Below are 14,109 nucleotides of genomic sequence, written 5' to 3' on the forward strand. Positions count from 1 at the left end.
TTATTTTTAGAACTTGTAAATATTAATAAATGATAATCGAACAGTTGTTGTATGACGTGATGTGACGTAATAAACTTCAAAGTTTGCCTGTCCTGTTGAAGTTTGCCTGTCCTGTTGAATTTTGCATATATGTTCTGATTCTCTTTTAAGTGTTTAAAGTGAAGAATTCCCTCTCTGCTTTGGCTGTCGTTATAGAAGGTGTGGCCGTTTTTGTATACATGTCTTCGTTGTATAATTGCAGTGCTTCCACGGCAGATGAAAATCTGGAATATTTCCTCCTCCGTAAGTGTAATTTAGCTAGAACATCTTATACTCCACACTCATTATCATCAATGTTGCGAAAGCGTTACGGAGATGATAGATAAACTCCAGTGGAAGACTCTGCAGGAGAGACGCTCAGTAGTTCGGTACGGGCTTTTGTTAAAGTTTCGAGAACATACCTTCACCGAAGAGTCAAGCAGTATATTGCTCCCTCCTACGTATATCTCGCGAAGAGACCATGAGGATAAAATCAGAGAGATTGGAGCCCACACAGAAGCATACCGACAATCCTTCTTTCCACGTACAATTCGAGACTGGAATAGAAGGGAGAACCGATAGAGGTACTCAGGGTACCCTCCGCCACACACCGTCAGGTGGCTTGCGGAGTATGGATGTAGATGTAGAATTCAATTAAGGCCTTGAACTCTTGTTCTTCACTGTTTAAGAGTACTTCACTGTTTGAAATTGGAAACCACGAAGAAAATCCAGTCAGCACTTTCTTATGTTCTGCAATCTTTAATTCTGTTGTACAATAATCTAAAAATGGGATTAAGATGGCTCCTCGCTAGTACTCTTGAATATGACGCATCCTGAATTTTCGATGGTTCTTTTGTCTCTTAACGTAGTGGGAAAATAGGATTTAGATATCCAGCTTTCGACAAATTTCAGTTATTCTCTCAAAAACAGTTATCAAAGTTTTATAGAGTTAGACCTCAGAATTTCCAGTTCTTCTGTAGTGTTTTCAGTTTCTCTCACACATAGTATTGGTTTACGAAGTCGCATTTCCACTCTTAAAGTGTCATTTTTTCAAAGGGTCTGTCTTCTGGAGCACCACCATTATTTTTAACATATTCAAAAGGCCACAAAAAAGCTATAATGGTTTATTGAAATGGCAGGCCCGTAACCTTAATATTATATGGAAGATACAAAAGTTACATTTATTATGATATAAGCTACTCATTATTAAATTCACACAGTTATTTAATAACACCTCACTCTTCCAAGATATAAATAAAAAGCTCAACGAGAAATATCAATTCAAGTGAACTGAGTCTCAATCAAGCTAAGTACTGGAACTCCCTTCTTGCTAATAGAGTGATGAAATGTTTTTAAAACTTCCACAGACTTATTCGTCCCTTCGCTCTTATCTAATCAGACACACACTCAGTGATTGGTCAGTGACCCAAGAACAAAGCCACCGGGTGTTGTTAAGGTAATGAAAATATGTCCAACTTATGTACCAGGTATATCATTGTTATATCACTACGAATGGAGCTCTGACACACTCTATAGTCTAAAGCAGTTAAAGTCTTCAAGTTTTTTGTAAGCTCTATGTTGTAAATGCCAAGTTTCCGTTATTTCACTTCTTAGTGATCTTAGACGTAAATCACAATTTTATATAACGTTATAGTTATTTAACAGCCATCTCTCAGATAAGAAAAATTAGGAGAAAACAGTCTCGATCGCACAGTCATTGATTAAAAATTTCACTGGAATCGGCCATCTTCAGATAAAACGCCATCCGGCTAACGATGACGACGCTTGGAACAGCTGCGCTGACCCCAGTCGCAGTTGCTCCGCTCTACAGAGATCGACAGAAGTCAGTTTAAGACGCCGGTGCTAAGTTCTTATTTATTTATTCGTGGCTTTTGGGCATCACCCATATAGCCCGTCTCAGACCCATAAAAAAACCAATTATCTGTTACATCTATTTAAATTAATCAATGATCTAAACAAACTGACATACATTCCAAGGCAAAAAAAAGAACGCACCAAGAAGGAATAATCCAAATACGACGGTAATTGATAGATATGGTGTACATGTACAGACAAACAAATGATAAAAATTTCAGAAAAAATGGATGATTTATTCGAAAATAAGAGCTTCACAAACTGAGGAAGCCATTAATGCATTTGTCCACCTCTGGCCTTCCTGGCCCTTACGCAAGCAGTTTTTCGGCTTGGAATCGATTGATATAGTTGTTGGACGTTTACATTTAGAGATACACATTCGCATATTATAAAATCGGTTCCTTGTAAATGGCCAACGATACCTGGACGTTTCGTGTGTGTTCGGGACGTGCCCTGCTATAGAACATCGTTCGTAACCATGCTTCGGTGTGAGGTAAGGCTGCCACTGCTGACTCACCAGAGTTGCAGTGACCACAGGCAGCTACCCACATCAGAGTGGCGATGCTGTCTAACAGACGGTGAGACCCATGGATTAATGTTAGCCGGCGGGGTGGTCGAACGGTTCTAGGCGCTACAGTCTGGAATTGCGCGACCGCAACGGTCGCAGGTTTGAATCCTGCCTCGGGCATGGATGTGTGGGACGTCCTTAGGTCAGTTAGGTTTAAGTAGTTCTAAGTTCTAGGGGACTGATGACCTCAGAAGTTAAATTCCATCTGTCCAATTGGCGCTTTAGTTCGTCAAAATCCCGACCTGGTTGGAGGGCTCTGTCCGTAATGCCCCAGACGTTCTCAGTTGGGATGAGATCCGGCGACCTCCCTGGCCAACGTAGGATTTGGCAAGCACGGAAACAATTAGCAGAAATTCTCCCCGTGTGCGGGTGGGCATTATCTTGCTGAAATGTAATCCCAGGATCGATTGCCATGAAGGGGAACAAAACGGGGTGTAGAATATCATTGACGTACCGCTGTCCTGTAAGGATGCCTATGATAACCAAATGGATCCTGCTATGAAAAGAAGTGGCTCCCCAAACGATCACTCCTGGTTGTAGGGCCGTATGGTGGACGACAGTCAGATTGGTACACCACTCCTGAAAATGACGTCTCCAGACACGTTTTCTGCCTAGAATCTCATTGAGTGGAGTAGAATTGTCTTCATGATGAGACCCGCTTTGAATTGAGACCCGATGACTTACGAAGACGTTTCTGGTGACGCCCCGAAAAGCTGTGGTATACGAACCTGACTATCGCCCCCACATATGGTCCGACAACATCGACTCATCGTCTTGGGTGCCATTTCTTTGGATAGCAGGACCCATTTGGTTATCAACCGTGGCACCCTTACAGCGCAGCGTCACGTCAACCATATTCTGCTCCCTGTTTTTCTGGCTCTTCATGGCAAGCCATCCTGGACTTACACTTCAGCAACATAATGCCCACCCGCACACGGCTAGGGTTTCTACTGTTTGTCTTCGTGCTTGCCAAACCATACTTTAGCCAGCAAGGTGACCGGATCTCTCCCCAGTTGAGAACATTTTTAGCATTATGAGCAGGGCCCTCCAACCAGCTCGTGATTCTGACAACCTAACGCGCCAGTTGGACAGAATTTGACACTTTGTCTCAAGAGGACGTCCAACAACTATATGAATCAATGTCAAGCCGAATAACTGCTTTCATTAGTTCCAGAGGTGGACCCGTGTGTTACTGACTAGCTGTATTTGTGAAGCTCTTTCTCTTGAATAAATCATTCAATTTCTTATCATTTGTTAGTCTGTAAATGTACCGGGTGATCAAAAAGTCAATATAAATTTGAAAACTTAATAAAGCACGGAATAATGTAGATAGAGAGGTAAAAATTGACACACATGCTTGGAATGACATGGGGTTTTATTAGAACCCAAAAAAGTATTGCTAGACGCGTGAAAGATCTCTTGCGCGCGTCGTTTGGTGGTGATCGTGTGCTCAGCCGTCACTTTCGTCATGCTTGGCCTCCCAGGTCTCCAGGCCTCAGTCCGTGCGATTATTGGCTTTGGGGGTACTTGAAAATGCAAGTGTATCGTGATCGACCGACATCTCTAGGGATGCTGAAAGACAACATTCGACGCCAATGCCTCACCATAACTCCGGGCATGCTTTACAGTGCTGTTCACAACATTATTCCTCGACTACAGCTATTGCTGAGGAATGATGGTGGACAGCATTTCCTGTAAAGAACATCATCTTTGCTTTGTCTTACTTTGTTATGCTAATTATTGCTATTCTGATCAGATGAAGCGCCATCTGTCGGGCATTTTTTTTAATGTTTGTATTTTTTTGTTGTAATAAAACCCCTTGTCATTCCAAGCATGTGTGTCAATTTGTACTCCTCTATCTACATTATTCCGTGATTTATTCAGTTTTCAAATTTATACTGACATTTGGTGACCTGGTACATCACATAAACCTATTTTCGTCCCATTCGGATTTTGGACTTTTTTTAGTGTATTTGCTACATGATAATTTTTTTTAAAAAAAGTTGCTTTTTATATAACTGTATGTTATAAAATCGTGTAAGAGGTTCTACACTTTTAGGTATTCTGTTGATAAAAGATTTTCAGTGGTTGTTGGTAAAGTATTCCCTGATGTCATCAGACGCTATACTAGTGTCGTAGTTTCTATACATTTTCTGTAGCAAACAATGATGATTAACATTTTCCTCACTGCCGCAAAGCTTCGACCGCAGTGGAGAGTGAAGTGCGGAGAAATCAGGAGGAGAACATGGTCACCACGTTGAGGAGGGACGTAAATTTACTATAAAATGACGCAATTTTAGGCATGCGTGTCCGAAGATAGTCAGCAGCTACTGCTCGTTTGGTGGCACAGACCACCGCAGAACGGCGTGGAGAAGCTCAGAACTGCACAGAATGAAGCACAAGGGCGTGGAACTGCTCCATTGTGCACGCACACGCGTCAATAACAATAATAAACGAGAAACATCGTCCAAACAGAGCCGTGTACGAACGAACCATTTCCTTTGATGTACCGACACAGTAAGGAACTTGTTCGATGTTGAACAGCGGGGAGCAGTGCACGGGGCATAGGCCACGCTGAACCGAACGTCTCACTTTTGTGCGGTGAGGCCGGCGTGGATATTGCTTTATAGACATCGTGCCACTTCTCACTGCGGCCAAATTTTGCAGTTTGTCATTGTAAGTGTTCAACAGGCAAAACTTGTAACTGCAATATTTTAACGTGAGCGACTTAAAACACACATAAAAAAAGCAATCGTGGCTTTAGGGGGAGGAGGTTGAAACCCCTCGCCTTCCCCCCCCCCCCCCCTCCCTCCCTTCTCCCGGCCAATTTCTTCACTCCTGCACGTTTCGGTAAATGATACTGATTTTTCAAGTACGTTTCTCATGTGGTAATCTTGGCGTTTTCCGAAGTTTTAGGTGCTGCCTACAACGTATCTCAGCATCCTCTGCAATATTAAACTATTTTATTCTTGAGTATAGCTCATGTGCTTAAGTAAAAATTAATTCCTCTGTTTACGTAAAAATACCGAAGTTTACGAGATATTATGAGAAAGTAAGCGCACTCAAAATGACCGGTAATTAACACCACGTAATTGGAGCTGTAAGTCAACCACTACCTACAAAGGTACGTGTTCGTCACATTTATTTCACTCCCAGTTTGGAAGCGCCTTTGCCCAACTAACCGAGAATTGTCTGTAACGAAGAGGAGTTTCAAAGCGATAGGCCCCATCCACATGCAAAGGAAATGAAAGATAGAAAAACTGACACATGGAAAAACTGTGTTATTGAACAATCAAAATCACCATGTCAACGAGACGTTGCAGGAACACCAGTACACATTTCATCGGAGTTTAATATACCACACTGAGAAGAACTGGGTGGAAAAGAAAAATGTTGCTTTGGAGGAGAAATAAAACAATGGCAGAAGCGCAATAAACAATCAATGCATAGATAACCCAATAGTAAAAACTGAACACACCGTAACCCAAGAAGAAAAATGGCCCAGCACAGAGACATATGCGAGCTTCACAAGTGGATTTATAAAGAAAACAATTAAGGGGCCTTATGAAACAAATACAACAGAAACTGAACAAGAACAGTCACACAAAAGTTACTATCATGATAAAACTGAAAAGGAAGGTAGACTCAAATAGCATTATCATAACAAAAGCAAACTAAACGTAACGATATCATGAATAAAGGGCAGTATATTCACAAATGAAGAAATACGTAAGTGCCAACACCATTCTGAAGTTTAAGTCAAAGGCAACAGTAAACTGGATACATTCAACAAGAAAAAGAATGAGGAGGAGATGAAAAGAAAGCCATACACAATGTCTTATGACACGCAGATCGTAAAAAGGTTGAATTACGGAATTAGTACTAAAACACACAACAGAAATCCCACAGATTAAGACAGAGGAAAGTGCAAAAAGTAGCATACAGTACGGGAAAAAATAACTACACACAGCCTGCACACAGTTGATTACAAAATAAAAAAGGGGAGAGTATGATGTACAGTGGGTACGTACCTAAATTAAATAGCACCACCAATATCTCATACCATTACAGAAGAACTATCATATCAGCAAATCTTAGCAAAGGGGAAGAAACTGATAAATAACAAAATTCACATGAACAATACCTCACTATTAAACGCGGCTAATGGCATAAAGTAGGAACAAAACACACCACCACGAAATATAGCCTCTGAATATAGACACCACATAAATACGTTCTTTAGTCGACAGCAAAAAAAAAAGACTAACATGACAACATAGCAGAAAAGCGCGCTCGCGCGCGTTTGTGTTTGTGTGTGTGTGTGTGTGTGTGTGTGTGTGTGTGTGTGTGCAATGCTGCAGTTTTTGTGTGTTTTGGCAATATTTCTTGGCATTCTTAGGCAGAAGAAAAACTCCCCCAGAAGAACAGTAAGCAAACATGTAACAGACTCTAACACATACCGTAATTAATGAAACATGTGTCTTGAGCAACAGGCAAGCAGAACGCATTGGACCTCCTAAGCATAACGGTACAATATGTTTGATAAGTGAAAAGTTCCACAGTAAAGGGAGAAAGTAAATGTATTTCAGGCCGCTGGAGATGTCATAATAAGTACTGTGAGACGCCTCTTTGCCTCTGGCAAAACTAAAGTTGCATTTATTCAGGTGTACCTAAACAGATATTACTTAAAACTAGTGAATTTAATAAGACGTCTACTCCTTTTGGTCATTAATGTGTGAGGACTTGGCACGATAAAAATACCTACCTACTACCCTCAATATTAACGTTTGTGGAAACTGTAACACCCAGAAGGATACATGTGACTGAACTGAAATTCATACTACAGATTCGATAAAATGCAATTCACAAATGGTTGGGATTACTGAGCTGTACATGACCACTGACCCTGACAATTCTACTCTCACATGTTGCAGTCATAGCCTGTAAATGACGTGGCACGGAAGTAAAAACAGCCTATATTCTTTAGGAACCACTCATCAATGTGGTTCGTATAAAAGTCTCCTGTGTGTTTATAATGGTTGCTGTAAGACCATGACAAATGATTTTCCAATCATATAAACAGCATTATAAAGGTGAACAACAGCAGAGAAAATATGAGTACAAATTCAACTAAAACAGGAAAACGTCTGCTACTGCTGCAGGAACCATGTCATAATGACTGAACAGTTTCAGACAGTTTAATTGGAGATCTGTATGTCCCAATCATTGTATATTATTTAGTACAGCGTTAAGACCTCGTTGATGCATGCACTGATTAGGGATAGTAATAAAAGGCCTAGATGAGGGTTCTAAATAGATGCCGGTTCAACGAACGATTCTCGAAAGCAGGTAACATGAATAGTAAGAAGTCGGAACGGTGATGGCCTGTCTTACAAAAATAGATTTTTTCTTGTGATCAAATTAACAAAATTATTTCTACATTGCTAAGCGGTTAGTGAATCGCGATCACCTCTGACTGGTCATTACTGAGCGATTATAGTGTTTTACCCGGGGCACGTAGTAACGTGTAAGACTGTCATTACAGCGTTTATGACCACAAAGGTCATCATTTAGAGCCAAGCATTCATTAAAATACGTAGCCAGCTGAAAGTTGTGTAGCACAGTTCTTAACTGCAGTTCGTCATCGTCAAGTCTTATGGCAAACTGAACATGAGTAAAACCGCAAACAGGTCTTAACTAAAGTTTTATTCACATTGTGAGTTTCACTGCGTTAAAGCAACGTCTTCAGGTTATACCACGTAGACAGGAAAGTATCCTTTAATCTATGTAATAAAATAATTAAGTCAGCCAATAAAAGTAAACCTAAATGAAAAGTACTTACAGTAGTGTCATATAGATTAGCATACGGAGACGCCCCCAACGTTTGTAGTTACTGAATCCAACCCCATGAAGAGGGGAAGTAGCTGACAAATAATAACCGGCAGAACATTGGGGCCAATAGTGTAGAGGACAAGGCACAATGGCAAAAATAACCGTAGTGAAATGTAAGAAATTGATCCCAATGTAATACAAGCAGCATAAAATAACAGGCCATTAGTAGAGTGTCTCTGTGAGAAACCCTAACCCATTACCCAACCCCGTTACTACAAAGATAAAAAACCCCAGGAGGAAAATATTATGCAAGATTTAAAATCGGGTAACGATAAGTTAATTACGCTGTTGGTCCTTGTAGTGTGTGACAGTTCGCAATTTCTCACATACACAACTTTTATTTATGTACGTTTACATGGTTGATGGCTGAACAACAAAAGAAATGTAACAATAACGATGCCAGTAAAAGTCTCCTAACTGAGGCAAGCAAAAGTTCACTTCTGATTTTCCACAAAGGTTCGTGGTAGCACACACCCTAGTAAAAGTCCAATTCAGAGACGAGAATGTAATCTTCAGCGGTCGAAGTCCACGAGATCGGCATCCGGAGTGAACTGAACTTCGGGGCTGGTTCTAGTCTCTAAATAGCTGTCTCCAGCCAAGCAGGTTTTAGCATACTGATATTTCCTGCAGGCCGTGGCTCGAGCGCTCCCTGCAGGAAGTAGTGTTCGGAATATCTGTTTCCATAGTCTTATATGTAATAACCGGTGTTTACCATGGTGCTTTTGTTACGCCTAGGACACAGGCAACCTCGTCTTCTGTGGTATAATAGGGGTTGCCGGCCCTCAGGGGCTACCTTGGCTCCGGCATAACAGTCCTACATGTGCGTCCATGTGTAAGTTGAATTCAGAGTAACGACAAAGTATTAAAAAAACATTATAAGGTTATAAACCTCATTTAAGACGCTCACCAATAACAAACCGGTGGCGACACGGAAATTAACAAATCATATAGTAGGAGACCCCATTTATAATGGCAAAAACTAGGAAACTAGAAGAAGGCTAATAAAGTGCCTCACGTAACTTGGGTGTCCAAATAGACTCTAAGACAAAACAGAACGAAGCACCAAGATGGAATTATCCGCATGGGGCGTAAATCGACAGATGTCATGTAAGTGTCCAGACAAACAAAGGATTACTGTTTCATAAATATTTGATGATTTATTCATGAGAAACAGTTTCACAAAGTGAGAGAATCAGTAACGCGTTGGTGCACATCTGGCCCTTAAGCAAGCGGTTATTCCAATTGAAACTGTTTGATAGAGTTACTGGATGTACTCCTCGGGGATACAGTGCCAAATTACGTCCAATTGGCGCGTTAGATCGCCCAAATTTCGAGATGGTTGGAATAGCCTGCCCATAATGCCCAACACGTTCTCAACTGGAGAGAAAAAAATGGCTCTGAGCTCTATGGGACTTCACATCTGAGGTCATCAGTCCCCTAGGACTTCGAACTACTTAAACCTGACTAACCCAAGGACATCACACACATCCATGGCCGAGGCAGGATTCGAACCTGCGACCGTAGCGGAAGCGCGGTTCCAGACTGTAGCGCCTAGAACCGCTCGGCTACCCCAGCCGGCGCACAGCGATACGTTAACGATATTCTACGCCCAGTTTTGTTACCCTTCATGGAAAGATATTCTGGGCTTACATTCAGCCCGCCTGCACACGGCGATATTTTCTACTGCTTGCCTTCGGGCTTGCTAAACCCTACATTGCCCAGCAAGATGGGCACACCTCTCCCGAATTGAGAACATATGGAGCATCATGGACAGGGCCCACCAACCAGCTCGTGAGTGTGACAACATAACACGCAAATTGTACAGAATTTGGCATGACATCCCTCAAGAGGACATCCAACAACAGTATCAATCAATTCAAACCAAATAACTGCTTCCATAAGGGCTAGAGGTGGACCAGTGCGTTATTTGACTTGCTCAGTCTGTGAAGTTCTTTCCTTCGAATAATTCAACTTTTTTTAAAAAAAATATTTTTTATCTTAGAGTGTATGCCAACAATACACGAGTCTTGTGGAGTCCACCTCCATAACGTATGACAAGGTACTGGAGGGACTTTAAAGAATCAAATCATCAAAGCAGACTTTTCAAACATGTCTGAAAGTCTACGATATCCAAGATAATAGGCTACAGTGACCAAAAAGATTTAGTAGTTACGTCGGACTCTAACCTAGTTACGCCTACACTTTGTCCGGTACAGTAATGCCAACCGCGCCTTTGTAAAACAAGCCATTTTGAAATATGTCTTCCAAGAGGCAGCCAGCAGCCATACATCGTCTTTTCTTACAATGGTGCTAACGAGTTCTCCAGTCTTGTATCTACAATGCTTATCACATTGCCTGTGAAAAGTGACCAAATTTTGTATTATGTCTACAAAGTTCGTGTTGCATCAAAACGAAATGAAAGGGGTGAACTGAGCACTCTGTAACAAGTTTGTTTGTGTGGCCATCCTCCGCAGCAAGCATATAAATACTTGTTTTGTAAATAAAACTGCCTTTTCCTGCTGCTAGTTACTTTATTTATCCCATACTCGTTTCGCCTTCTCCTGTTCTAAGGTATCATCAGTGGGATCTATAACGATGCAGTATTGTTAGTTTTATATTATTAAACAGTTCACATCGCAATTTTTTTGGTAAAAAAGCAATTACTTATGATTTGGTGATCTGCGTTTCCTCACATCTGGTATGGAGGTCACACTACCTCTTTTATCACTGCCATATAATCACATCTTTGTGCTCTCACCTTCCACTCACTGTTCACCTGTTTCTCACTATTTTTTGTGGTGGTCTATTGTTCCTTCGTCGCTCGATACAACTATTTCGTCGTACACGGTTTTTCACAACGTAAATATTGCGACTCCATTACGCGTTTCATCTTCTTTGGTATGTTTACCTATTTGTTGCCAACCTAACGAAGTATATGTTCTAAAACTAACTTCTATTTCTGATGTTTATACCGTGTGTGTGTGTGTGTGTGTGTGTGTGTGTGTGTGTGTGTGTGTGTGAGAGAGAGAGAGAGAGAGAGAGAGAGAGAGAGAGGGGGGGGGGGGGAAGGGGGATACAGCCGACGAATTTTTTTTAATACTTTTTGCGGACGTTATTCTATTATTTTATCTATTAATGCAAATAACGAATTGCTTGGCTTGTGTACTTGGTCATTCAACAGGATACAATGTCAGATACAAAGAACACGTGATAGCCTGGAAATATGGAACAAACCACATTTGCAGAACACCTAAGAGGAAATAACCACAAACCAACCACTAGAGAAGATGACATGAAAATAATTGGAATCAACAATAAAAAAACTCCTAACCATGCAAGAAAATTACCACATACAGAAGACCAAAGCAGAGGGGAAAATCCTGTTGAATGACCAAGTACAGATGCCAAGCAATTCATTATTTACACTAATAGATACAATAATAGAATAACGTTCTGAAAAAGTGTTAAAAAAACTCGTCAGCTCTATCCCCCTATCTCTCCCTCTCTCACACACACGCAGACACACACACACACACACACACACAAACACACACACACACACACTCACACACACGGTATAAACATCATAAATAGAAGTTAGTCCCGAACATATACTTCGTTAGGTTGGCAACAAATAGGTAAACATACCAAAGAAAATGAAACACGTAATAGAGTCGCAATATTTACGTTGTAAAAAAAAATGTACGACGAAATAGTTTTATCGAGTGACAAAAGGACAATAGTCCACCACAAAAAAGAGCGAGGAACAGGATGAAAAGTGTGTGGAAGGCGAGAGCACAAAGATGTAAATATATTGCAGTGATAAAAGTGGTAGTGCGACCTGCAGACCAGATATGAGGAAACGCAGTCAGTAAATCTTAAGTAATTATTTTTTTACAAAAATATCGTGAAGTGAACTGTTTAAGAATCTAAACCTAACAAAACTGTATCGTTATATATCCCACTGATGATGCCTTAGAACAGCAGAAGGCGAAACGCGTATGGGATAAATAAAGTAACTAGCAGCAGGAAAAGGCACTTTTATTTACAAAACAAGTATGAGCACTCTGTATTTGATAGTTCCTTATCAGGTATGAAGCAGTGTGGTTGAATTTGTGACACTGTTGTGCAGGCCAGCAGCGGAGGTGGTGTTCCACTTCTTCGGCGGCAAGTCGGACGGGCGGAAGGTGCGCGAGGCGATGAACCGGCTGGTGGAGCGCGGCCGCCTGGCCGACGTGCCGCTCGTCCGCACCGCACTCGCCTTCCGGCAGGAGCCGACGCTGCTGCTGCAGGTACCTCTACCTCGGCTTTCAGCGGCGCAGTATAGCTTGTTTTTAAGAAAAGAATGGCAGCTTAGCTAGTGCAACAATGTAATACCAGTAGCAAACTCGGAGTTGAGGATCTGAGGTTCAGTTCTTGAGTGGTTGTTACGACCTCTGCACTTCCTCCCCCAAAATATAGCTTGCCATTATCTTCAATCTCAACGTGCCAAAGAGGCTTACTGTTTTAATAACAATTAGAAACAAGACTTATAAATTGCACTAACATAATAACAAAAACGATAATATTGTTAAGTTGTTTATATCATTCTGCGCTACATCAATTTAGCATAGCTTCCTGGAAACTGAAATTCAAGGAAATATAGCATCTGAAAGCACTCATCCAAATCTCTGAGAAGGACGTGTGTCGTACAGAGTCAGCACGGATTCATAAAATATCGTTCCTGTGAAATGCAACTAGCTCTTTATTCTCACGAAGGAATGCGCGCTATCGACAGGGGTGTCTCAGATTGATTCCATATTTCTAGATTTCCAAAACGCTTTTGATACCGTTCCTCACGAACGGCTTATAATCAATTTGCATGCTTCGCGACTGTATTCGTGATTTCCTGGCGGAAAGATCACAGTCTGTAGTAATTGACGACAGTTATCGAATAAAACACAATCAATATCTGGCGTTCTCCAGAGAGTTCAATACGCCCTCTGCTGTTCCTAAATCATATAAACGATTTAGGAGACAATCTGAGCAGCCATCGTACATCGCTTGCAGATGGTACTGTCATTTACTGTCTACTAAAGTCATCCGAAGATCAAAACCAATTGCCAAATGATATAGACAAGATATTTGTGTGGTGCGAAAAATGGCAGTTGACCCTAAATAATGAAAAGTGTGACGTCATGCACATGACTATGAAAATCAATCCGTTAAGTTCCGGTTACATGATAAATCACATAAATCTAAAGGCTTAAATTGGGTCTATCACTTAGATAACGTAGCGGTGAAGGCAAACCAGAGACAGTGTTTTGTTGGCAGAGCATTTAGATCAACAGGTCTATTAAAAAGACTGTTCCACTCTGAATGCAAATATTTTGTTATAACGTTCCTACATAGGCAGACGTATCCATTATAATAAAACAAGAGAAGTGAGAGTTCCTACGGAAAGATTTAAGTGTTCGTTTATCTTGCGTGGTGTCGGAGAGTGGAACAGTAAAATAATGGTATGAATGTTGTTCGATGAACCTTCCGATAGGCACTTGCCAGTAAATGTGAACTGAAGAGGAGATGTAGATGCACAGGTAAATTAACAACACTGTTTTACAACTTTGGCGACGTCAGATTATTCATAGTACAAAATCGTAATGTGTGTCCACCATTATCAGCTATTTGCTTAGAAGTACGACTGTGGTCACAAGCCTGCACACTGTGGTTAGGCAAGCGCGTAGATGAGGGAACGCTGTTTCTTTTGTCATTTCCGC

At 41.1% G+C, this 14,109-nt stretch overlaps 1 protein-coding gene across 1 annotated transcript in view; it reads left to right on the forward strand.

Annotated features, from left to right (window-relative positions):
- Nucleotides 1-1,793: 1,793 nt before the first annotated feature.
- LOC126298235 (uncharacterized) overlaps nucleotides 1,794-14,109 on the forward strand; it is a 512,920-nt gene continuing 500,604 nt past the window's right edge. Inside the window, exons 1-2 of the mRNA XM_049989541.1 lie at nucleotides 1,794-1,861; nucleotides 12,486-12,645. Coding sequence (XP_049845498.1) covers nucleotides 1,794-1,861; nucleotides 12,486-12,645 — 228 coding nt within the window. The remainder of the gene's footprint in view (nucleotides 1,862-12,485; nucleotides 12,646-14,109) is intronic.

The sequence above is a fragment of the Schistocerca gregaria genome, chromosome X, assembly GCF_023897955.1.
Source record: "Schistocerca gregaria isolate iqSchGreg1 chromosome X, iqSchGreg1.2, whole genome shotgun sequence".
Taxonomy (NCBI): Eukaryota; Metazoa; Arthropoda; class Insecta; order Orthoptera; family Acrididae; genus Schistocerca; species Schistocerca gregaria.